The sequence below is a fragment of the Typopeltis vanoorti genome, chromosome 16, assembly GCF_054136105.1.
Source record: "Typopeltis vanoorti isolate ZY-2024b chromosome 16, IOZ_Tvanoo_1.0, whole genome shotgun sequence".
Taxonomy (NCBI): domain Eukaryota; kingdom Metazoa; phylum Arthropoda; class Arachnida; order Uropygi; family Thelyphonidae; genus Typopeltis; species Typopeltis vanoorti.
Window position 1 is genome coordinate 59308203 of NC_143564.1, and position 27558 is coordinate 59335760.

Sequence of the window (27558 nt, forward strand, 5' to 3'; positions counted from 1 at the left end):
TCTAAGGCTTTCCTTTTTTTAAAAAAAATATAAAGCAAAAGTAACTTGTCATAATTAAGCCAGGGACAATTATCGTCCTGCTGCATCAAGTATGACAAGGCTCATGTTCTCACAACACTTCACAACATAAAAGTAGCTATATCCGAGGTTTAAGTAGAGAGCAGTTGTGTCTTGTGTGAGAAAACTTGATCCATTAGAGGAGGCCCATTTCACACTGTATCATCATCTTCTAACACGAAGAGGAGTTCTGCTGATATTATGACGAGGACTATGAGAGTAACTATGAGAATAACGTTTTCGTGGTGAGACGGGACCGTGATCTTTTGTTTCCTCCATAACCACCGCCATCATCATACCAACTAGTCAAAGTCCAGACTGGAAAGCCAATTCAAGTCCTCATCCATCACCTTGTGGATGTCTTGTAGGCCACCACCATGAAATTGGTGCCTTGGGCAGTTGTACACAATATGAGTAATCGTCTGAGCCACGGGAGAATCACAATAAGGATGATCTGACAGCCCCCATTTATGTAGAAGATAGCCACATCTGCCCTGACTAGTTCTGATCCTGTTTATGGATGACCAAATCTTCCTAGGAAGATCAAAACCAGGCTAAGAGGCACAGGGATCTTCTACCAGGAAGCTGTTTGTTGGGAGATTGTTGGACCAGTATTCTCTCCATATGTCAGATATTGATGGCAGCGCAGCTGAAGAGAGTTCGTCCATGGACCAGAGAGGCTTTCTAGATTTGAGGCAAAGACTAGGTGGGTTTATGAGAGTCTGGTGTAGGGGTAGGAGTGAGTTGCTCACTGCTTTATTAAATTCCTTAATTGAGGCTTGTCTTCTCCGTATGTGTGGTGGAGCAATGTGGGATAGAACAGACAGCCAGGAGAGAGGGGTGCTTCTCACTGTCCCACTAATTGTGCACACAGTAGAGTTCAGCTGGGTGTCTATAATGTTCGTGTGTGCACTTCTTTCCCAGACAGGGCACAATATTCTGCTGCAGAGAATGTGAGGGCTAGTACAGATGACCTTAGGACTTCTGCACCACAACCCCAGGTCGTTCCAGCAAGCCTTGAAGTGATGTTATTTCTGGTTTTAATTTTATTGGAGAGGTTGATGATGTGCCTTTTATAGGTTAGGCTTCTATCCAGGCTCACTCCAAGGTATTTTGGGTGAGGCTCATGTTCTACCATTTTTTCCACAGAAGGAAAGGTTGAGTTGTCAATTCACCTCTGCATTGTACAGGTGAAATACTGAGGACACTGTTTTCGTTGGATTTGGCTTCAAGAACCACTGCCTGGAGTACTCTTCCAAGGTGTTCAGGTCTCTATTCAAGGTTGATTCTAGGTTGGTAAAGGAGGTGGATTGATGTAAGATCGCTAGGTCATCGGCGTGTATATACTTGCTTGATCTGGTATGAGGTAGATCATACACATAGATGTTAAAAAGCATAGGAGATAACACAGAGCCCTGAGGAAGACCGTTGTGAAGGAATCTGGGCCTGCTCTTTTTTCTGCCAAAATGAACCCGGATCTTTCTGTTGGAGAGAATAGATTCAAAAAGTTGTAGAGTTTTTTTACAATTTATAATATTTCCAAGTTTTAGGAGGAGGCCCCTGATCCAGACAGTGTCATAAACAGATGCTAGGTCAATGAAAGTGGCTCCAGATTTAAGTTTCTTCTGGAAGCCTGCTTCATTTGAGGTTGTCAGGGCAAGGATCTGGTCACAGCAACTTCTTCCTGGCCTGAAGCCAGCTTGTTCAGTCGGGAGTACTCTTTTGATGAGTGGTGAAATTCTTTTAAGGAGAATTCTTTCAAAGAGCTTCAAGGTGGTGCAAAGCAAGGAGACAGGGCATAGGTTTTTCACTTCATCTGGATCTTTCCCTGGTTTGGGCACAGCAATTATTTTGGCTTCCCACCACAGCTTTGGTAATTTACCAGACAATGATTTCTGAGAAAAGGGCAGCCAGCCATGTTTGGCCATGTTGACCAAGATGTTTTAGGAATTCAGGGAGTATACTATCCACTCCTGCAACTTTGCCATTCTTGGTAAATTACTACTACATTCATGCCTTGGTTCTAAACAAACACAGGTGCAAAAGCAGTTCAGGACAAAAATTCAACACTTCTCTAATGCCCTAAGTCAAAAACATCTTTGCACTTGGCATATGTAGAACATCAAGAAATCCAAATCGGACTTGGAAAGAACTATATGCAGAACTACCTTCTGCTCAAGTAGCAGCCAAGAATTCTAGTCCCTTGTGAAAGTTATTGGATGCAACTTCTGCCATTATATGATTTTACCATCTGTTAATCCTGATATCATTGCATCAGCTTTCTTCTCCAACTCAATAATAATAAGAAAAAGATGACCAAGGAAATTCACTTTCACTATAACATAAACTAACTGCTACATACCCTCTCTGATCTTTCATCAGAAACATATCAGAAAAATCCTCAATAATCTAGATATTAATGTCTCACAATCCAAATTATATCCCTTAAACTTGAAGAACACAATTCGTACTCCTGAATTAACACCCATCCTGCATCACTCATACAAGATATCTCGCTCATCTAGAATCTATCAAATATGGGAGCAAACCTTCAAGTCTGTCCTTAAAAGTCGATCAAACTATACTGTCCCATTTCACTCATCTGAATCCAACCAAAAATAATGCAGAAGGTCATTAAGAGTTAACTTCTTGGAGGACTGTTAGTGATCACTAATATAGATTACACCACTCTCATTTCACATCAGATCTTGTAGCCTCTCTTACCCACCCTTGAACACAAGCCATGGAAAGGTCTGGGAACAATGATGTTGTCACTCTTGACAATTCCCAAAGCATTCGATCAGATCTGGCATAAAGGTAATCTTACCATGCTACCATCTTATGGATCTATCTCTCCTGCTCACTGTGAACAGTTTCCTGTTGCCAGTTTCCACTCTGGTTGCTTATGGCATGTGGGGTTGGATTCATCTAATCAGATTTCTGTTGGGATGCATACTTCTAATCTGATTTCTCTACTGATGCTGGAGTACCTGCGACTATGTTCTTTTATTCACATTCTTTGTCCTATACAACTTTCTCTAACTTCAAATCTTATTCAGTTTTGCTTATTATAGTGCATTTCAGTTCTTTTCTTCATTTGACGATGAGGTAATGCTCAAATAATTCAAGCTTAGATATTCCATAACCAATGTCTGAAACATTCTCAAGTGAGGAGAAGATAATCTAGAGAATATGAATGCTAATCAAACTACATGCCTGTCAATATTTCTCAGAATTTTTTATAATATTCCAGTCAAGATCAATTTTTTTACAAAATAGTTTGTAAAAATTTTGATGCTATCGATAAGGGAGAAATATCCACTTAATAGATCTCTCTCTTTCGTTGCTTTCTCACAGGCACTCTTTCTGCCTTTCTGCATTGTCTCTTTTAGGTATTTTTGTAGGTGCTACTTATAAAACTGCCATTATGAATCTTCCACTTTTTTTTAAACATGTATAAACACAAGCAACTGTTGTTCAACATCCAATTTGTTTATAAATTTGTCAGCATAAGAGAGGGCTATTCATAGAACAGTTCCCAGTACTGAACTCCCTAAAGATCAATACCCCCAGCTCTCTGAGAAACACATTCAAAAATTCTTTTTATCACTATTCATGATAGCCCACAAATGGTCCAATCATGCTATAAGTTTTGTGATATCTTGCAGTTTTGAGGGTTGACATAAATTAAGAAGCGCCATTGCAAAATAATGTCGAAAGGAGTTTCATAAGACTTTTTATTTTTTTTTATAACAGCCCACCATTTCTTACCTTTCTCACTAGAGGGCTTCCATCCAAAGCTACTGTATTTATGAGTGTTACACCAATATTGTGATCAATAATATTAGCATGATCAGTCCTTTCTGCTATGCTATTTAAAAAAGTTCCAAGGGCAAAAACAGCTGCTGCTCTAACCTATAAAATACAGTAAAAAAATATGATAAACACATAAAACTTTTTAATAATATATTTAATAATACTGAAAGCATAAGCATTAAAATATAAAAAAATAAAAAACAATGATATCAATCACACAACAAAACATTCCAAAACAATTAATATTTGCCCATAACAGCAAGCATTTGGGAAATTAAGACTTCAAAGATCACAAATGCTTCCCAAAAAGATGTTATAATAATGTAATTTAAATATTAATTAAATTTAAATTAGAAGTAATCTGGTGAAAAGATGTGCTGTCAGGAAGCTCCTGAAAGATAAGTGATTTTTGTTGATTTATAGAATGTTCTTTTAGACTTATTGGTGTATATTTAGTATATTATGGTAGTTTTTTTTTTTAGTGTATTTATTGTACTACAGCATTTAATAACATAATTATAGAAACATTATTAAATATTACTACTATTAAGAAGTGTGCTAAAAACTTGTCACAACGGGAAGTGTCTAAAGCATAAGTTAAAGTTGTTACTACCAAGGAGAACCTTTGTCTTGATGGGCAGAAGTATTGCTGCAGTAATGATTATGATAATATATCAGAGAATAATCTGACATTGGAAATATCTTGATTGAAAGAAATTATTAGAAAAGGACCAGAGAATTAGAAGAAGTGGAAAATTGTTTAATTCTTTTTTTTTCTTATCCTGTCCATTCCGCCCAATCAATGTTTATTGATTGGGCGGAATGGACAGGATAAGAAAAAAAAAAAAAGAAAAAACAAGGAATGGACAGGATAAAAAAAAAGAGGTGATATGGTATGATGATTCAATCATAACATTTGGGCTGCCAAGGGAGTCACTACTTCGTTTCACGGGGGCAAAAATTAAAGATATGCCAAATGTAATTGAAAAACACAGAAAAGTAAAAGAGAGAGTAGTCTTGCAGGAACTAATATTTAAGTAGCAACAAATATAGTATGAGAGAGGATATGAAAGGTCTTTTGGAAGAAGTGAAAAATAAATGTGAGAGAGTAAAAATTGTAGGTTTGCTAACCAGATACAACAGAACTAAGTTAAGAAAGAGGGCAATGATAGCAAATGATTCTATGCACAGACTGTGTAGAGGAAATGGATGCAAGTTTTTAGATATGTGGAGTGTGTATGATGGCAGAAAAGACTTCTATAAGAGGGACTGCCTACACCTGAATTCATTTGGCATCAAGAGCCTGGAAAAATTGCTTACTGGGATGAGACCTAATGCATAGAGTCAGGGAAACTAGATAATCAAGGAAGGAATGAGAAAAATGTGTGTGAAAGTTCAGATATGGTATGCAAACGTGATAAAGAAACAAATGGCTTCGGACATGGTTGTGCATCTGGCGAAGGAGAGAAAACATATGCTTTGGATTCAGACATTTTAAATATATATCTGGGAAGGGAAAAGAGAAACTTCTACAACAAGGCCAAATAGATTGCATATCTAATTATAAGTAAAGGCTAGGTGGTAGTTTGTTATGCCTATACACAAATGTCAGAAGCATCAGAAATAAACTGCTTCATTGAATATAATGTGGCCTAAGATTGCTGGCAATAGTGAAATGTAGCTATCAGAATCAGATATGGTACCTGGGATTGAGTGTAATGGGTATGCCAATTTGAGGAAAGACAGAAGAGATAGGAGAGGAGGGAAGTACTAGTAATGATATCAGATGACCTAAGTCCAGTTAGGGTAGAAATGCAAGAAAACAACGATGGTGATGTTTCATGTAAGTGAGTTTGAGGCTGTCTGGTGTGAAGTGGAGACTAATAGAATGAAATATATCATTGGGACGCTGCTGCAGACCTCGCAAATCAGTTGCAGGGTACGAAGAAATGTATCGCCAATTTAGCCTTATGGGTACTAAACGAGTGATCATTATAAGAAATGTTAATTATTCAAACACTGATTGGGCAGAAGAAAAATCTCACAATAAGAATGAAGAGGAATTTACTGAACTGTTGTGTGAAAACTTTCTCAAGCAGCATGTAAAAGAAGGAACTCTGGGTTAAAGAGTGTTCAAAGCATCAGAAGGGGGTTTCTGTTAAGAATATGACTATTTTATCACCAGTTGGTGACAGTAATCATGCCATGATTTCTTGGGAAGTACCTAATTATATTGATGTTCCCATTAGAACAGGTTACATTCTTAAGTACAAAGCTGGAAATTATGATCAATGCAATACTATCTTTGATCCATGGTATCAGTTACTGAATGGCAAAAATGTCAGCAATGCACAGAAAAAATCTCTGAAAAAATGCTTAAATGAGGCAGTTTCTGAATGTATCCCTAGTATTTGAAAAATAAATAGGTTGGGAGTGAAATGGATGTGCAACCTAATTAAGCAAGAGAGCCACAAGAAGATGATGTGGAAAGAATAACATGAGAATAAGAGTGAGAGGAGTTATGAAATATAGAAAACTCAGGCCAGAAAGCTAAAGAGTATTGTGCAGAAAGCTAAATTGCAGTATGAAATGAAATTGACTATGCAAGCTAAAGAAAATCCAAAAGAATTTTATCATTATGCCGCAAGCATAAACTCTGGAAAACATAGGATTGGAATATAAACTCTTGACTTGGATGATAGATGCTGTTGGTGTAGTTGTGGTCAGTTGGTGATTGAATGGTGGAGATGGACTTGTAGGGCAGGTGCCCTACCTCGATGAGTTTTGAACTCCCTGGAGGTGTCAAATAATAATAAAAAGTGGTTTCCACTCACTCACTACTCTCTCACAGAGCAGTGAGTGGGTGGAATAGTTTGCCTTTAGGGATAATTTTTCTCTTAAATTCATTTAAGAGAAATATCCAATTTAAGAGAAAGTAAGACAGCTGGTTTGGGTGATTTATAGCTACCTTGATGAGGCCTTGATTCTCTGGAGGTCTCAGATAATAATAATAAATAAGTTATCATGGTTAAATACTTTTAACTGAATGAAAGAAACAATGAAAAATAATTATTCAAACTAGTGTCTACTTCTTAAAAACAAACAGAAGCAGGAAAATAAACATTTTGATAGAAAATCCAACATTACATCCATATTTTAACATTCATTCCTAAAATGCTGAAGGACATTCTACATATACAAAATCATTTTAGAAGCTAAGTACAGGGCTATGGAATATAGGTTGTCAAGTTTTGCATGCCACAAAGGCAGCATAAGGGGGCAGCCAGTGACATCATAGATATTTTATTATTTTGATTTTTTTTTCCCTATTTTGTTATAACCAATTTTTGTTCTATTTTTCTCAGGTCCAAAGATGGTCGATTTATAGGTTTATTATAAATTAAAAATGCCACGAAATTATATTATTGATTTAATCCTTTATCCAAGTGTATGCAAACAAAGTTTGTGCATGAAGTACCTTTACATGCAAACCAAGAATATAATTTCTTTAATTTACTATATAACCAAGTAAAAAAACTTCCAACTTATAGATTAATTATTTTCTGAATTTTCTAGTAGATGGCAATAGTGTTTTACTCTAAGAAACTTAGAATGTTACAATAACTCTGACAGTTGAAAGTAAAATGACATTTTCTAACAGGTGATGTGTATCATTTTAGTTCAACTCACGAAGGAAGAATGAGTAGTTCAACAATCGTGTTTAATGGTACTAATCAGTTCAGTATCTTAAAATTTGAATTTATTAAGACTGAAGTAGTAGTAGTACAAATGATAATATTAATATAATACAATAGTGATGCAACACAAGGAGAGTAGCCAATCATAGTGGTTTACTCCAGAATCTAATCCATTGTTCTACATCTGAAAGTTATGAATTTCATGAATGAAGCATTATATTAAAAAAAAAATAATAAAAAAATATAAAAAAAAAAAACTAAGGAAAACGAATTTCGTTTGAGCCATTGTTGTGATTCTGATTTCAATTATGCTTCGCCAATGGATAGATGGTTCTTACAAAAGTACCAGAGACCCAATCATTCATTTTAGGTTTGACAATTTTGCAGGCCGATTGAGTGACTCTAGATAACACACATTCTTATACTTAAATCATTCTTCATCACGATGTAACAGGGACGGTAATTATAATTATGCATAGTATTATTTATTTAGTATCATTAATAGTATAATAGCAACAAAAGCAATGCCTAGGAGTGGCAAGTTTAGAGATTGGCGAAATGAAAGCCTTAAAAAATTAATATAGATACTCATGAATATTCAGATAGGCAATTGATTTTTCATTTTAGAAATTATGGACTTACAACCGTGTTATAACTCTTTTCATTTCCCAACGTTTTGATCTTCATATTAAGATCATCATCTGAAATGTATACAAATATACAAAAGACAAGCTGAGTTACATTACACACAGTAAGCTAAAGAAACAATGATTTGATCACCAGTTATTCCACTGGCATGACCTCTAGTGAAAAAAAAAAAAAAAAAATACAAATTAATTAATTATTTAGAAACTACATCAAAGCTAAATTCTATTTAAGACAACGTAAGAGAAACATTCTTTCTTATAGATAGTTTTCTTACAGTAACAATGATGTCCAATTTTTAACATGACAGTTGTTATGTTAGATTTAGGATTCTGGATTATCTACAGTCCTGTTTATAGTTAACTCTTGGGGAGAAAGGTTGCGTGGGTAGAATATGTACCTTCCACATGCTTGGGATTTTTAGACCGTCATTATTGTTCAGATTGGGGTGGTTGATAAGAATTTCACAGGCTTCCTTAAATTTGCATTCATACCATGTTTTGGTGTGATGTAAACAACTGGTACTTTTCCAGTCAATTCTATGTGAAGTGTTTATCTACAGTCCTGTTTATAGTTAACTCTTAGGGACTGTAGATAAACACTCCGATAAACAGATCCATAGATAAACAGATCCGAGTTCAGATGCAAATTTAAGGAAGCCTGTGAGATTCTTATCAACCACCCCAATCTGAACAATAATGATAGTCTAAAAATCCCAAGCACGTGGGTAGAATATGTGCCTTCCACGTGCTTGGGATTTTTAGACTATCATTATTGTTCAGATTGGGGTGGTTGATAAGAATCTCACAGGCTTCCTTAAATTTGCATTCATACCATGTTTTGGTGTGATGTAAACAACTGGTGCTTTTCCAGTCAATTCTATGTGAAGTGTTCAGGGCATGATCAGAAAGGCCAGCTTCACCATAGTTATTATATTTAATGTGTCGTTTATATCCCTTTTGTCTGATAGGAATTGTTCGCACAATTCTCATTCAGAGCAAATTTTCCACCTGATATCATGGCCCTCTTTGCCTATGTCCTTTGCTCTAGATCAGTGTTTTCCCAACGTGGGACAATTAGAAAACGATGTTGCATTCGTCACCTCATCGCTGATATACTCAAATAACTCACCACTGTCAGCGATAAATTGTCGATGTTGCAAACCCTAACTTTGAGAGAAAAAAACATCACTAATACAGCAGTCAACATAAATATCAAGAAGAACTCTCAGAAAAGAAAATTATGCCTATTAGAAATTTATTTAACATAAAAGGAACAATGGCATAGCTTTCTGATGAGACAGAAATGAAATATCAAAATTCAACTAATTTTGCAAAAAAAAAATACTATTGCCCTTCCTGTCGTTATATTAAGTTGAATGTTGGTTTAGTGCTGTAAATGACTTGCTACTGAAAAAAAAAAAAAAAATCACCGGGATATCACAAACCATGGGGATTTGAGACTGAAAATGACTAAATTAGTACCTCAAATAAAAACTCTATGTAGCAGACATCAAGCTCAAGGATCGCATTAACTTGGATTTTATTTTCCCGAGTTCAATTCGATTTATATTTTATGATATACAAAGTGTAATATAAAATTTATATTCATTGAAGAAAGTCAAATTAAAAACAGTTTTACCTATGTTCCTTTTTTTATTTAAAGTACATATTTATATTATCATTTTTCAGAACTTAGCTGACTATTATGCTAGATGGGGGGACAAAATCTTTGAGGCGTTGAGTTGGGGCATGATCCAAAAAACATTGGATAACACTGCTCTAGATACTTCATGTGGCAAAATAATTTTTAACTGCAAAAAAGGTATGGTCATGGGCTCACAGCAGATTAAAAACACACTTGAAACAAATCCACCTTCAGGCTGGTGATACTTGGGTGTCGTATCTTGCAGACTACTCTCTGAAGCTCTGACACAATTTGAAATCCAACAGATTCAGATCAGACCTCCAGATGGCCAATCAGATGCTGATATGTGGTAGGGAACTTTGCCTCCAATCACTGTCGTGTGGTCCTTGCCTTGTGTGAGAGGCTAAGTCCTGTTGTAAGATCCACTACCTGTTGTGAAACAAGGTGTTGTTCAGAAGACATAACACAGGTTCCAGCATGGAGTCTTGGCACAATATGCAGAGATTCTGACCCCTTTCTTGCAGAAATGCAACTTGGATACTCCCTGATACATCACCCCACCATCACTAATGCCAGGTGATGACCTATTTGAATCCTAGGTGCGATCCAGGGCATCTACTCAATCATTTTGGTAGTTAAAACTCTTCATGGTGAAAATCTTCTCATCTGTGAAGAGGATATCTCTGTCTGTTGTTTTTCGCATAGCGTTGGAGAAGTGCCATTGATTTTATCACCCTCTGCCGCACAAGTTGTGGTGTTATATATATATATATATATATATATATATATATATATATATATATATATATATTTTTTTTTTTTTTTTTTTTTTTTTTTTTTTTTTTTTTACAGGTAAGGGCAATTAAATACAGACATGCTTGTTTAAAAAAAAATTTTAACATGACTTCCACTAACCTTTCCCATCCCATTCTTTTTAAATAGCATACCATCTTACATTAGCACTCCTCATACATTCCTCAATACTAAATAAGTTCCTTCCTACTATTGCAATATGATTCTACCATTTCTGCCATCTGATGATTATCCTAATTTTTCTTAAAACTCTATTCCATGGGCAGTGGTTAAGTTGTTTTTTTATTATTCCAATACTCAGATCTATAAGTTAAATTTGGTTTGAACACTGTCTTGTACACAGCTAATTTAGTGTTTTGAAATTTATTTATTTCCCTCTCATTCTGTATAAGTAGAAAATAATCTTAGTAAATGTGGAAAATAGGAAAGTGTTGGATGCTTCACAAATTGAGGGCTATTAAGCATTAGGAAGTAAGATAAACATCCCAGGTAGAACAAATTAACTAGCAGAATGATGATGATGGAACTACATGAATTATAGATAACAGAGCTGTATGAACATAATTTGAATACACCAAAAGGATTCAATAAGACATCATTTAAAAATGCAGATTCTCTTGTAAGAATTTGCAACAGAATCTGCAGTACTTTGGATGTTATTCAGCTGAGTCTTAACAAGAGCACAATTCCTAATCAATGGAAGGAAGGTCGATTTCCTTTTTTGAAATCAAAAAAGTTGATTTCTTTTTGAATTGAGATTGTGGCAATGCAGTATATGTGGTTCACTTACAAGATACACAGTAAATTCCTGCAGAATCCTCATTCCATATGCAAGAGATGCATCAGAGAATGCTGTAAGAGTTCTCAAGAGGGTCCAGCTTCACATCCATCAACAATATTTACTAGCGGTTAGAGATAAGATAGTCTGGAAAGTTAGGAATTTTGGAGGGGTGACACATCCGTCATTGACGTCACGTCATCTGTTTTGGTTTGGAATTGTGGGTGAGGGTTAGAGATAAGATAGAGTATGTAATCCTTGGAATTTCCCTGGGGAACAGATTTCATCAAGTCACATTCTCATGTAACCTAACTGAGGTCTAAACAGGCCACACAATTGAGAAGTGAATCATTGACTATCAACATCTGGCAGGTGAATCTCCATAAGCCTTTAGTGGCCCAGCATGATGGCAATACATATTATTTAATAGAATTTCTTAGGATAATACTGAACTGCTTTGCTGAAGCATTTTAATTTAAGCTCTGAAGTCATTATGATTCAAACAGTGTTATATATATTTGAATCATAATGATAGACTTTCTATTTCCTAAATTTGGGAAGCTGTAATTCCTAATTAGATGATCTATAAAAAAAATTTTTCTAATCATTAATTTTCTGATAATTTTACAGTTTGAACGTATGATATATATGGTTACATTTAAAAAGATATCTATGCTATAACAAGTTTTTTTAAACGTAATTATAATAATTTGAATTACCATTATGTTAGATTTATACAATGATCCTGTCTTGAGATACTGAGAATAAAACCTCTTTAACTAGTTTTAATTAACTATTTTAGTTTTTAACATGGTCAAGAATTATTTTATAAATGGTAACATAAATCAAAAAATCTGGTGAATGGACTCACCTCAGGAACAGAATCAGTGAGTAGCGTGTATAATTTTTCATGAGCACGATCCCTGACACCACACCAGCGAGCATCCTCATAATTTGACCACATGAGACCAAGACAAATAGCAAGCCAGAGTCGGAGGCGAGAGCAAGGATCATTTAGTTGTTCCAAACACACAGAAATTAAATTGCACTGAAGCGCAGCCTCCTAAAAAAAAATTACAGCTATCTGATTGGAGCACTCAATAATTAATATGGATTAGAAACAAAACTTCATTTACCAAATGAAAAAAAAAATTAAGATATAATACAGCAGGTTCATCAACTTACATGGATTTGAGTTATCTACTTGCAAATACATGGTTGTGGTACCACAACTTATGACTAGCAGCGCCATCTATCAAGTGATACTTTTGAACATAATATATGGCTAAAACATGGTGCTAAAAGGTTTCAGTTTGACATAGGTAAGATATTAAAATGGAGGATATTATGGATCCAGTCATATTTTATAGCCAAATGTAAAAAGAAACTTAAAGTTTTGAAAATTTACCAGAGAGCTTATGAGAACATGACCTTCAGCATCAGAGTTACCCTGTTTTGCACAACTTAAAATAGACACAGTAACTCCAAAAGTTGTACTCCCATAAGCTCTCTAGTAAATTTTCAAAAATTTAAGCTTCGTTATGCACTTGGCCATAAAATATGGCTGGATCCATAATATCTTCTATTTTAATATAATAGATAGCTTTCCTAGCAAGCTGACATACAGTGATAATTTCATTGCCATTTTGTTTCTTTCAGTCTTGAGTCCAAATTATGTCTTTATCTTGGTTTGAACCCAGGTAGGTATTTAATTAAAGTAAAATATAAACCTGCAATTTGCATGAGAAATGTAAAAGTGATGAGAATACATGCATTCACAATGATAAGAAGAGGTGAAATTATTAAACAACATGAAAAAGATTCATAAAAGGTGCACAGGCTTATAAAATGAATGGATTGACTGTTAGAAGTATTATAAAAGATAAAGTTTGAATTACTGTATACAGCAGGTGCACTGAAAGCAGTCAATGCAATCCACAATTGCTTCCAAGAAAAGAGGCATATTAATAGAAAAAATATAAAACAATTGGCAATTTTGATTGCAGCAATAAATGCAAATAAGACTTTTGCTTATTACAACAGAAAATCCAAGTGAAAATACATGCTACAAACTGCTTTACAGTTAAAAAAAAAAAAAAAAAAAAGCTGCAGTAGTATGGACTGTACATACAGTATTACACACTCATAATGAATATATAATACTGTTTGTATTAGTTTTCTTACAATTATGTATGCATTTATATTTATGTACTCAATAAGATAGTGAATAAGCTTTCATTTCCTCAAAATTTTATTTTCATAAGCAGAACCTTTCACAGCTTTAATTATCCTTTGAAATGAGCACATACATAAAAAATGCATCATATTTTAGCACCATTCGACTTACGTAGATTTCGACTTGTGTGGAAACATTTGGAATGAATTAACCACGTAAGTCAAGGACTTGCTGTATTTGACATTCCTCAAATTTCATTTACTATTAAAACAAATTAATGATTTTGAATGCATATTTTTTTTAAAGTTTGAATTTAAATATTTTTAATTAATATCTGAAATTTTCACTCAAGTTAGTTACTAGCTCTAAGCTTAAATTACTTGTTTTAATATTTAACACAAATAAGGAAAAGTAAATATATGCAATGAAGACTGCAGCGAAAAAGATCAAAAAGAACAAAAGGGAACCACACAGAAAATTTAACTAGATAAGAGATTTAGGAATGGGAAGACTGAAAGAGAGAAAGTGCAGCTGCTGATAAGACATTTCAGGATATTTATTGCACAGTATCACAAATTCCCAGCAGATTCTATTAATTACATTATTTTTAGTTACCTCCACCCCTTTCCAAATCTGTATTTGTAAGGGAAGGAAGAAGAGCCTTAGCTTTCAAATACAAAAATATTTTACATCATTACATTATTTTTATTTGAGTTTACCCATGATTTTGTCTTTATTATTATTGCAAGCAGGTAGGTGGCACATGAATAACTAAGTCAGAGAATATAAATAATTAACAGGCATATACAGTAATCTAGTGTTTATCCATTTAAAATTGAGAAAACAATTTTTTTTTGATAGCCGATCTCAAGGATTCCAAGCTTAAGAGAACAGTGAAAGCACTGCAGAGAAGCACCACTCCCAGCATGGGTGAAGGTCTTTTGCATTACTGTTATTATTTATTTGTTGTATATAGCGTATAACTTATGCTGCAAGGAAGTTATACTATATACAGCATAACATCTATCAAACAAACCAACAAAAGAAATTGGCACTTAGAAGATTATTGAAGCACAGAGAGAAAGAGAGGAAGAGAGTTGATCACAACATCATTAGTTTCACTTGTTATATAAACTCTCACTGTCTAATGAAAAACTTGTATCCTGAACTGTTTATTACTTACTTCCTTTCAATCAAATGGAGAATTATAATTCCCCCTTTTCATTCCAAAAAAACACCTAATTTCTTTTCCACTCTCCTAATTACTATAAACAAATACTGTTGCCCAGCTTGCTATGAAAATTTCACTAACTCCATCTGCTAGCATTTAAAAAGTTGGGGGGGTGGGGATGGAAGGACTGTTGATAACTTTTTGAATTGTCTAAAGCAAATATGAGGGTGGTATGAAAAGTTCTCGGCCTAACAATGAAAAACCGAATTTCTATTTTCAAAAGTATTTTTATTTTTCAACATAATCTCCCTTAAGACTAATATATTTATTCCAGCGATGCTCAACCACCATTATCCTGTCCCTGTAGTGGTTTTCAGTAAGAGCTGGCAAAATACCTCTCTACAGCTGCAATCACCACTTGATTCGAAGGAAAACACTGACCAGCAAGGAAGAGTTTTAGTTTTGGGAGGAGATAGAAGTCAGAGAAAGCCAAATCTGAGGAATAGGGTGGATGTTCCAACAATTCATAGTGCAGAATCCTTAATTTTCCCATTGCCAAAACACCTTTGTGGGCAGATACATTATCCTGACGAAAGATGATTTTTTCCTTCTGCAAACCGGGTGCTTTCTCATCAATTTTTTTCATCTAGTCTGGTTAAAAGATCGGAATAATATTCCCTGATTATTGTTTTACTCTTTTCAAGATAATTAATAAACAAAATGCCTTTAGCATCCCAAAACACCGATGTCCTGACCTTTCCTGCTAATGAACTGACTTTGTCTTCTTTGGCGCTGAACAACCGGATTCTGTCCACTGTTTTGACTGCTGTTTGGATTCTGGTGTGTAATGGTCAATCCAAGTCTCATCCGTAGTAATAAATCGATGGGCAAAATCAGTTTTATTCTTGTTAAAATGCTCCAAGCACTGTTCAGAGATTTTCGTGCAAGTGTGTTTTTAATCTGCTGTGAGCAAGCACAACATCTGTCTTGCGCAAAGCTTTTCATTTGCAATTCTTCATGCAAAATATATCCTACATGTTCTTTTGAAATGCCTATAGTCTCAGCAATTTTACGCACTTTGACTCGCCAGTCATCCAATACCATATCATGCACTTGATTAATGATTTCTGGTGTTGTTACACTTTTTTGGACGTCTTTCACATGGATCATCTTCAAGGCTGGTATGGCCACATTTAAACTCGCAGCCCATTTCTTAATTGTCGAAAATGAAGAAGAGTGCCCATAAACTTTTATGAACTTCAAATGCATTTCTTTTGGCATTAAAATTTCTTTTACAAAGAATTTTATAACCGCACGATACTCAATTTTATCCATTTCAAGGGATACAGACAGCAGTTTTGCTTCAGACAGCTGTATAAAACAAACTACTTGATAGAATGACTTGCAATTTCACATGGACGCTTATGACAGATGTACCAACTTAGAAAAAAAAAAACTTGCCAATAGTGTTGCCATCCATGGTCAAGGCCGAGAACTTTTCAAACCACCCTCGTATATGAGTAACTCCTTTTGTAATTCAAACCTTATTTTTAGCGATGATATGAGTTATTTATTCACAATATTTGTTCCTTTAACTTAATGTTTTGTGTGATCCTTTTCTTAAGGATAATTTATCAGTAATTATTCTTTTTTTCACTGTGACTAAGTAAGTATAGATAAATGTCAAAGGCAAAAGCAATGTGAAAGCTATATGTGTCAATATCAAAATCACAGTTAATATTAACAGGTTCAACACTAGGCAAGGATAAATTAACATGTTTTCAAAAATCAACTTGTTTATGAAAGTGTAAGACATACTCTCCTGTCATACCTTTCACATTCACAAACACACAATTCTTTTCTCTCCTTTTATGCAGTTCGTGCTTTCCATCAAAACATGCCACAGTTTATGGCATGCCCACCTGAACAGAAAGTGTAAGAGAGTATATCTTACACTTACATGTTTTGATGGAAAGCACGACTGCATAAAAGGAGAGAAAAAAATGTATTTGTTTCAGGGTATATTAAAAAAAAAGCAATGATCGAGGGTAACCCTATATTTGGTTAGTATATTTAAATTATCAAAAGGTGTAAATGTGTGAACTAACATTAATAAGATATGAACCATGTGAGAAAGACTGGCATATACAAGGGAGAAAAAAAATTGATGTAAATAGAAATACTTGTATTTTGGTTTAATGATATAAATTTTTCATGTAGTACTATCATATCCTGTACACCCCTTGAGGGTAATGTCAGGAATTTGATGATGATGATGATAGAAATGCTTTCATTAGAAGCAAATGAATTATTTATAATTTACAAAGAATTTTTGAATAAGTTTCTGTAGGAGATAAGGACAAACATGTCATCCTATAATTTCTAGACAAACATATTCACAGTTATGATAGGAATAATTAAAAAAAACTTATGAAGAGAGGAAAAGAATTTGTGAAAACAAACAAATTTGTTAGAAAATGACTAAAGGGAAGGACATATCCACTGAAACATTGATATTGATCAAGTAATTCATCTAAGTTTGGCATGAGTTGTGTGTGCACTAAGCAAGCAAATCACATACATACAATTTGTTGTACTTATTATGTGTCCATTTTATTCTTTATAGTTAATTTTATTGTTTTCTTTTATTCAGTAATGAATGACTTATGATTGGCATACACGTTTTACACGGCAAAGATCCCAGATATGCTAATATATTGTTGGAGATCTCCAGATGCAGCTCTTTTCTTGTAAAACATATGGTTCATTTTTATTCACAGGAATCCTATTTATTTCAATGTATGTTTCTTTGCTGGTGGTTGTGACATTCTGTACAATCTGTAAAGGGCAGGAAGCAAATAAAAATATATGATAATTTTGATAATATTTATATATTGCATAAATATGATTCTTGTTGAGAGGCTTATACGCTGGTTAAACATGATAACTAATATTTAAGGAATTGACAGCGTATACTAGAAATATAGATTAAATAAACTTTAATATATACTTTCCGATATTTCGGCGAACGTCACATTGCCATCTTCTTGGGAACTTACTAAAAGACACGTGCACACAAGTACTAATAACAGCAAATGAGACTGAAGCTAGGAAGCTAGCGTTTCCTAAAGTCCTGATGGTGCCCCCTGGCGGGCTTTATTGGTGGTTCTTGTCCTTTGGGCTGAAGTTCTCCTGATAAAAGTTTCCCAAATTTGGGGCAGTTTCATGCATCCAAATTTGTTGAGGTTTGGCATGTTCCTAAGGGCCGAGGCTGATTCCATGAATAGTCTTTCATACTTGAACTTGCTGCGGTGTATTACTGTGGCTTTCTTCCATCTTATTCTGTGGCGAGTATCCAGAGCGTGGTCTGCAAGCCCAGAGTGGCTGTACTGGTAAAATCGGATGTAATCCTTGTGTTCTGAGATTCTGATATTAGCTGTCCTGCCTGTTTGGCCAAAGTAGGACAGTTTACAGCTGCAAGGGACCTGGTATACACCAGGTAGGTCTAGGGGAAGTGGTTGGTCTTTGGTGGAGCGGATAAGGGATGCCAGTTTTGTATGTGGTCTGTAACAAGTGGTCAAGTCATGTTTTTTTAGGATTTTATTGATTTTTTCCGAGGTGCCTCTGATGTAGGGAATCGTGATAGATTTAGAGTAATCTTTTTTGTGAAGGGGAGGGGGTGGTGGGTTGTGGATAACTGGGTTAAGTATTTTTTGGATTTTTTGGAGGGGGTAGCCGTTGGCTGAGAAAGTGTCACGGATGTGATTTAGTTCAGTGGTTAGGGCTTGATCATTAGAACAGATTATTTTTGCCCTGTTGAATAATGTTTTAATAACTCCATATTGTTGTGAGGGGGGGTGGTGGGATTGTTGGTGAATGTATCTGCCTGTATGGGTGGGTTTTCTATAAACTGAGAAAACCAAGGTTCCATCAGGTTGGCGGGTGACTAGTGTGTCTAGGAAGGGGAGGTTGTTGTTTTCCTCTTTTTCCAGGGTAAATTTGATTCTAGGGTGTTGGTTGTTCAAGTGTGTTAGGAAGGAGAGGAGTGAATCCGGGCCATGTGGCCAAATAGCGAAAACATCATCAACATAGCGAAGTCGTATGGTAGGTTTTTGTGGGGCTGAGTTTAAGGCTTTCTCATCAAACATCTCCATGAAGAAGTTGGCCAAGGGTGGGGAAAGTGGTGAACCCATGGCTGTCCCCTCTATCTGTTTGTAGAATTTTTCCTGCCAAACGAAATAGCCTGAGTTCATTGTAAACTGAAATAGGGCTGAGATATCGGGAGGAAATTTAGCTTGGATTAGCTCTAAGGTTTCTTTGAGGGGGACATTCGTGAATAGGGAGGAGACATCAAAACTGACCATTATGTCATTATGTTGGAGTGTAAGGTTTTCTATACTGGCTTTGAAGTGGGCTGAGTTTTTTATGTGTGATGGTGTATTGCCAGTATAGTGTGAGAGCGCTTTGGCTAAATGCTTGGCTAGTTTGTAAGTGGGGGAATCAATGCCATCCACTATGGGACGTAATGGCACATTTTCTTTGTGTATTTTTGGGAGCCCATATATGCGGGGGGGGTCTAGAGTTATAGGGTTTTAGTCTGTTGGTAATCTCCACAGGCCAAGAAGTGACCTTCTTAAGGAGCCTATGGAGTTTTCTAATTTTTGAGTTGGTGGGATTGTAATCAATGGGGAGGTAAGTGGAACGATCTAATAATAAAGCTTTGAGCTTACCTGTGTAATCTTTAAGATTAAGTACGACAGTGGCGTTTCCCTTATCCGCTTTGGTGATCACTATTTTTTTGTTTCTTTTCAATTCTTGTAGTGCCTTGTATTCACTACTGGATATGTTGAATTTTGGAGGTTTTGCTTTGTTGAGAACACAGGCTACATCCAATCTGATATCGTTGGCGATGTGGTTAGGCAGTTGCCGAATCCCGCGTTCAATTTGAATCATTAATTCCTCGGCCGGTAATTTCCTAGGAGCAATGGCGAAGTTGTGACCACGTGACAGAGCGTGGAGTGCTTCTGGCTTTAAGGTAGCTGACGATAGGTTAACAACAGTGTTGGTTTGTAGTTTGGGTGCCGAGTTCTTTGTTAATTTATCAAACTTGTTGATATGTCGGCTTCGTACTCGTTCAAATTCTTTTTTTTTAGCTGCCGTACACGAGACGTCATGTAGTACCGACCAAAGCTCGTGATTCAGCGTAAGTGAAAGCTCATTTTCCAGCGTTGATATAGCGCTGTTTATGTCGGCTAGGGAACCGCGTGTGGCGGTAATTTGCTCCCGAAGTAATGCCTGGCTAGCGCGGTTGTAAATACGGAGAGCTTTCTGTGAGATGAAGCAGTGTTTAAATTTGACACAGTTCGGGATGACATGATTATCCCGGCAGCGTTTTAGGAATGCCAGACAGTTAAGTTGTCTGGATATCCAGACAACTTAACCGTCTGGCATTCCTTTAATTAGTAAAAGGACAGATATTTTGTACTAAAATTAATAGTACATCTTCAGCGTCTGTAACATTAATAGGAATGGAATACAAGCAAAATGTTCGGTGGATCACATATTAAAATACAATTGTTACCACATGCTAAGAAATAATAGAAATAACAAATTTAATCTATTAAGACAAATGGTTTTTTACATAAAATAAAAGTCTCCCAGATCTGTGAGAGAGACATACAGTCATTTCTATTTAAATTTGGTCAGTGTAAGATAGTCTCACAACTTTCTTTGAATAAGCGTTCATATTTGAATCTGCATCTATGGAGGAGAACTGCTTTATCCCACTGGACACTATGAGTAGAGTCAATACTGTGCTGTGCCAGACCAGCCTTCAATGGTTTGTTATAATCAATATAATATTCATGTTCTTTTATTCTTTTTTTCCAAAGAACGGCCAGTTTGTCCAAAATAAGATACATCGCATTCGCAAGGTATTTGGTAAACGCCAGCCAAAGATAGAGAAGAGAGTTTATCCTTTGTAGAAGGTAATAAAGAAGAAATTTTGTCAATAGGAATATATGTTGGAATCAATTGATACTTTTTCAGAATTCTACCTATAGGTTCTGAGATTCCTGGAATGTACGGAATAGGAACTCTGCAGACTGTTGAAGAAACTGTAGGTGTTTGAACATAAGCGTTAAGTATCTGTTGGATTTGATTGGAGTTGTAATCATTTGATTCCATCATCATCAAATTCCTGCCATGTACCCTCAAGGGGGTGTACAGGATATGATAGTACTACATGAAAAAAAAATTACATCATTACTAACTTCCTATCCACAATTTTCCTCCAAATCAGTCTGTTACTTGTGAAGACTCCAACATTATCAGATGTTATATTTCTATCGTCTAAGGCACTTTGTACCGTATCAATCCACCTATATCTTGGTCTTCCTCTGGGTCGTTTTGCTGTCAACATGGCAGAGAACATTTGTTTTGCTAATCTTTCCTCGCCCATTCTATTTAAGTGACCATACCACCTGAGATTAGCTCGGCTAACGCATTCCTGGATGCTGACAATGTCAAGTTCTTTCCTAATATCCTCGTTTTTAATATGATATTGCCATTGATGCCATCTGTTCACACCTATAATCTTTCTCAAGACTCTCATATCTGCAGATTCTAGTCTTTGGTCAAGTGTTTTACTTATCATCTCTAACTCCTTTTACAGCACTCTTTCCTCCATTCCTAAGCTTTTTCAACAACCTCCAGAATATTTTGCCACCTTCTTGATATTTATTTTCTATATTCTTGCCAAAGTCCTCCCATGACTTTTCTTTAGCTAGTTTTACACAGTGTTTCGCATTCTTGCATTTGTCTCTATATTCTCTAAGAGTACAAGCTGACTTATTTGACAGGAACTTTTGATATGCTTTCTTCTTTTCCTTCACTGCCTCTTTTACTTCCTGTGTCCACCATGGAGTTCTGATTTTTCTATCCTTGCAGACAACCTCACCACATGCCTCTCTGGCTGAATCAATCAGGGTTTTATTCAAGGTTTGCCACTGAATCTCCAAGGTTTGGTTCCTGTTCTCAAACTCTTTCATTTTGTCTTCAATAATCTTTGTGTATTTTAGTCTACAGTTCACATCTGAGAGCTGCTCAACTTTTATTCGCTTTAAAACTTTCTTACATGTTATTCTTTTCAATATGAAATTCAATTTTATCCTGCTCAAGACTAAATAGTGATCACTTCCAATTTCAAATCCTCTGTACACTCTGGTGTCCTGCACCAGGAAGAAAACATCACTATCAACAATAACATAGTCAATGAGACTTTTCTTATTCCTAGCCTCTTCTCTCCATGTGAATTTGTGCACATTTTTATGTTGGAACATGGTGTTAGTAATAACCAGTCCATGTCCTCAGCAGAAATCCAACAGGTATTTGCCATTATGATTAACTTTGCTCTTTCCTCCAAATTTTCCCAAAATATTTTTGTATGTCTCACAATCATTTCCTACTCTGCTATTTAGATCCCTAACAAGGACCAACTTTTCATTTTTCATTGTGTCTGTTGCTTTTTCTAAAGCCTCAAAAAATTTTTCCACTTCTACCTTAGTAGAACCTTCTGTGGGACCATATGCACAAATAAGTCTCATTGTCCGGTTCCCCATTCTCATATTTGCCCACATTACTCTACTTGAGACTGACTGCCATTCAAGAAGATTAGCCTCGTATTTTGTGTTGAATACTATGGCTACTCCTTCTTTTCCTTGATTGTCATTGCCTGAATATAACATTTTGTATTTATTGCTCAGAAAGATCTCACCAGTTTTGGTCTTTTTTGTTTCAGTCACCCCTATTATGTTGATCTGGTACTTAACTAATTCCTCAGCTAGCTCCATTTCTTTGCCATTCAGGCTTCTTACATTGATAGTGCTGATCTTTAACTCTGGTGATATTGAGTTGGGGTTTGTTTTCAGATTTGTTCCAGTAGCTGACTTTTCACTGTTCGCCCTGGTTCCCTGGCGAAAACAACAGGGGCCTTGTTTAACCGGGCGCACCCCAGCCGGCATGAAATTTTGTCATGCTGTACCATCATTTTTTTATTTTGGTTTAACCAATAAGAATACAATTTGGTCGGCTAAATCCCAAATTGCCAGCCCATCCTGTTCGTTCAGTATCCAAGTAGATACCCAACAGGGTGCACCACGAGAAGGTGAGGATTGGACATTAGGCCAGAAGCCCTGGTCGGTTCTCCGCATTCCTTTAAAGGCTATGTGGAGGTCTCCTCTCAGTTATACAGCTTTGACCCTTATGATTCCATTAACTTTTTAATGATGGAAAGTTCTTGTTGTAAGATTATTGGAGAATAGCAAACTTTATGTGTTCTATGAATTAGAGATTTAAGAATGCCAAATTTTAGACATGTGGTGCGGAGACTTTTTGTGAATGTATCTGCCAGTAAATGTGGGTTTTCGAAAGACGCTGGTAGATAAGGTACCAGAAGACGTTTTAGTAAGGAGGATGTCCAAAAATGTTCAAGTACCAGAGTTTTCTTTTTCTATAGTGAATTGGATGCGTGGGTAAAGGTTATTTATCTGTTATAGGAAAGTGGAAAGTTCATCTTCAGTGTGTGGCCAAACAGCAAAAACATCATCGACATAATGGTACCAAAGAGATGGTTGAGGATGAATGGATGAGAATGTAGTATCCTCAAATTGTTTCAAATAGTAGTTTGCCAAAGGTGGAGACAGAGGGCTACCCATGGCTGTACCTTCAATTGGTTTGTAGATTTTGTTTTTCCAACTGAAATAACCTGAGTGGATGACATATTCGAATATCCTTGCGATATCTAGAGGGTAATCTTCATATAAAGAATTGACTGTGTCACTTAATAGGATATTGGTGAACAGAGGAATGATGTCAAAACTAACTAATATTTCAGAATGTGTAATTTTAATATCCTTGATTTTTTCAAGAAGAAAATCTGTTTAGTTTTTTATATAGGATCTAGAATGACCAGTGAGAGCATTTAAGGAACGTGATAATATTTGTGCAATCCGATAAGTTGGAGAATCAATGCAATTTACGATGGGTCGTACAGGACAGCCTCTTTATGGATTTTTGGGCGTCCATAAAGACGAGGAGTTCTTCCAAAGTAGGTGCGTATTTTATCCACATAGTTAGGATCCCAACTTATAACCTCATCAAGTAATTTATTTAGTTGTTTAATTTGTGAATTAATAGGATTACGTGTGATCTCTTATTAGGTTGTGGTGTCTTCTAATAGGCTGGATACTTTTGTCTCATAGTCAGTCTTATTGATGATTACAATAGCTTTTCCTTTATTGGCCTTAGAAATGGATATTGTATTATCTTTTCTTAAAGAAGTTAGATCTTTAATTTCAGCATTTGATAAATTGCATGGAGGTAATTTGCTTTTGAATAACAAAGTCGCAACTTCAAAATGTATTTTGTTGGCATCTTCGCTAGGCAGTCCTGATAGATTGTGTTCTATATTATGTAAGAAATCAAAATAAGGAATGCATGAAGGAATAACAACAAAATCAAGGCCCTTTGCTAAAGCACTGGTTTCAGCAGTGGATAATGGGAGATTGAAAATGTTTACAATCCATTTATTTGTAGATGTACTGTCAGAGGTAAGGTTTTTCTTTTGCTTATTATATAAAGAGTTGTATTTTTGCATAAGATTTTGAAAATTTCTCTCATAAGACCGGGATAAGGATTGCTTTGATAAGTGAAGAACAATATCCAATAATTCTTCATTAAGAACAGCTGAAATGTCTTCTTCGAGAACTGATATAGAATCGATATTAGAAGCTAATTCTTTTTTGGCAGTATACGAAGTTGATTACAAATTAAGGAAAAACTTGCACGTATATAGAGTGGGCTCCAGGAGACCGAATTGTTCCTTTAAATCTAGCGAAACTGGGAATAACTTTAGTATCACAGCACTTTTTGAGGAAAGCAATCCGTGCTAAAAGCTTACCTTTTAGAACCGATAATTTTCCTGTTAGTTTAGTAAACTCTTCCCCGTGAAGGATGATGATTCTGGTTTTTAGTGGAACAGTAATTAAATAATAAAGCAACACGTAAAAACCCACAGTGATATCTTTAATTAGTAAAAGGATAGATATTTCATACTAAAATTAATAGTACATCTTCAAGAATCTTGAATTAATAATACATCTTCAAGAATCTTGAAGATGTACTATTAATTTTAGTATGAGATATCTGTCCTTTTACTAATTAACGATATCACTGTGGGTTTTTACGTGTTGCTTTATTATTTAATTACTATGCCACAGGTTCCAGTAAAAATCAAGTCTCATTATAGTCCCATAAATTTTCTTTTGGGTCATTGTCAGGAGAATTACCTGGCCACTGAAGCAATTGAATGTTGTGATTTTATGAGGAACTCTTTCACTTTTTTTCAAGTGTGGAGCAAGATCTTGATGGAAGATGAGTTCATTGTCTTTTTGGATCTGTGGGACCACTCTTTTCTCCAATATTTTTATGTATTGGTCACCAGTTTCTTTTTTGGTCTGTAGGCAGTCCTCCTTGATGCGAAGAGTGGGGGGGGGGGGCTTTCGCATCTTCAAATTTCGAGTCATCAGAATTTAAGGAGAACTGACCTACTAGTCAGGCTTATATTTATCTATTGAGTAAGGGAAGTATAAATGGCCAGTATTCATCTCTTCTTCTGGAAAAAGATTTAATATGTCATCTGTCATATTGGGATCATATGATGAGTTTTTGGGGGTGGATACTTTCAGTGGATACAGAAGTCTCCATTTTTTCTATGAGGATGTCCGGTGATTTATACTGATGGGTTGTCATCAAATGGGATCATTTTTGAAGTTGATGCAAGAGACAAAAAGACTGTAGCTAGTATGAGTGATGCATACTGATGGGTTGTCATCAAATGGGATCATTTTTGAAGTTGATGCAAGAGACAAAAAGACTGTAGCTAGTATGAGTGATGCACTCCATAGAGAAGCACTCACAATTGTAAAGTTCGGGTATGGGAAAATTATCAAATGGTAGAACAGACATACAGGATTATATTGCTAATGATATTTTCTTAATTGTCACCTTTTCAGCATAAGATTTCAGGATAGATGTAGTGGTGGTGGCTAGCTTTCTCTTTGCATCCTGATACAATATATTTGTTCTGTTTTTATCATCTGTATTTCATTTATATTTATCACTAGGATCAAGGCTACATAGTGATTGGTTGGTAAATTTAGAGCTCGTGTAAAATTGGTAATCTGTTTTATTGGTTTTTTCCCCTTAGAAAATTAGTGTTTTATAACATATTAGTGTAGATTTTTGTTTTTAGTGTATTTAGTGTTTTATAACATATTTTTCTTAAGATATTTCAATAATAAATACAGCTTAATATGGTGCCAAAAATGCACAAGAAACGTAACGCTAATGAGAGGAGCAAAATCAAGAACAAGAAGCTTGCCCCAATAAGGAAGTTATTGGAGATATTAAGAAGGTTATTGAAAATGCCAAAATAGCGAAATTAAGCAAATTATCAGAGAGACAATGCAGGAATTACAGAAAGTCGAGAGGCATTTAAATGAACATGGGGAGGAAAAGAAAATTAAGCAGCAAAATAAGAAACAACAAAGCAAGGAATCAGGTAAGTCAGTAAGTAACATTGCTTGTAAAAAGAAGGATGTTGTTTGATATGGCAACTATCATAAAACATGCTGTTGATGAGAGGGCCATAACGTCATGTTTTCCACGAGTGAAAATTAAAAATATAGCACATGCAATTCAAAAACAGAAAAGAAAAGTAAACAAGATTGTAATTGTAGTAGATACTAATGACTTAATTAGTGATAAGTTCAGTATAAGAGAGAGCATAAAAGAACTTTTGGAAGAGACAGGAGTGAATGGCACGAAAGTGAAAATAGTAAGTATATTAAGTTTGATATGAAAAAAATGAATTAAAAAGAAGGACTGTGATGGCAAGCAATTCGATGCGTAGACTGTGTAAAAGGAGTGCATGAGTTTTTGAATGTGTGGAGTGAGTTGGATATAAGATTAGATTTGTATAAGAGGGATGACCTACACCTGAATGCGTTTGGTATCAGGAGTCTTGAAAACCTACTAACTGGTATGAGACCTAATACAGAGTCAGGGAAACTAAATTATAGTGGGAGGAAAGGTGAGAATATGAGTGTAACAGTGACAATGTTATATAATTGTGCTAATAATGGAAATGGGCATTATTATGGAAATAATTACAAGAAGAGAACAATTCTGACTTTGTGTTCATCCAGTTTGGACCCATCAAATGTGTGCAAAGATGTCTACATGTATAAGGCACTAGAGATCTGCAAGTTGTCCAACTGTGCAGACTGTAGTCAAGGGTATACAAAAGAGCATGCAGGTGGATTATTATGTCTGTACATGAATGCTAGGAGTATCAGAAACAAAGGGGTAGGAGTTGTTGCCTTGGTCAATATGTTGGGACATCAGTGAGACCTGGATATCAGAATCAGACACACTAACTGGTAATGAGTGCAAAGGGTACAATATTTTTAGAAAGGACAGACAGGATAGGAGAGAATGGAGCATGCTGCAAATGATACTGGATGGCTTGAATTCAGTTAGTGTTGAGACCTATGATTATGGTGTTAGTAACAGTATTTCATGTGACAGTGATGAAGGATAAAGAAATGCATCACTAAATAGAGATGATGGGAGTGAAGAGTAATCATAATGGGAAACTTTAATTATCCATATATTGATTGGGTAGCAGTAAAATCTG

The 27558-nt window shown here is 35.5% G+C and overlaps 1 protein-coding gene across 2 annotated transcripts in view; it reads right to left on the bottom strand.

Annotated features, from left to right (window-relative positions):
• Window positions 1–27558, bottom strand: part of raptor (regulatory associated protein of MTOR complex 1) — a 512095-nt gene that overhangs the window by 257716 nt on the left and 226821 nt on the right. For both annotated transcript variants that reach the window (XM_090406523.1, XM_090406522.1), the window contains exons 14-15: window positions 12326–12517; window positions 3829–3972 (exon numbers count right to left, since the gene is read on the bottom strand). In XM_090406523.1, coding sequence (XP_090262649.1) covers window positions 3829–3972; window positions 12326–12517 — 336 coding nt within the window. The remainder of the gene's footprint in view (window positions 1–3828; window positions 3973–12325; window positions 12518–27558) is intronic.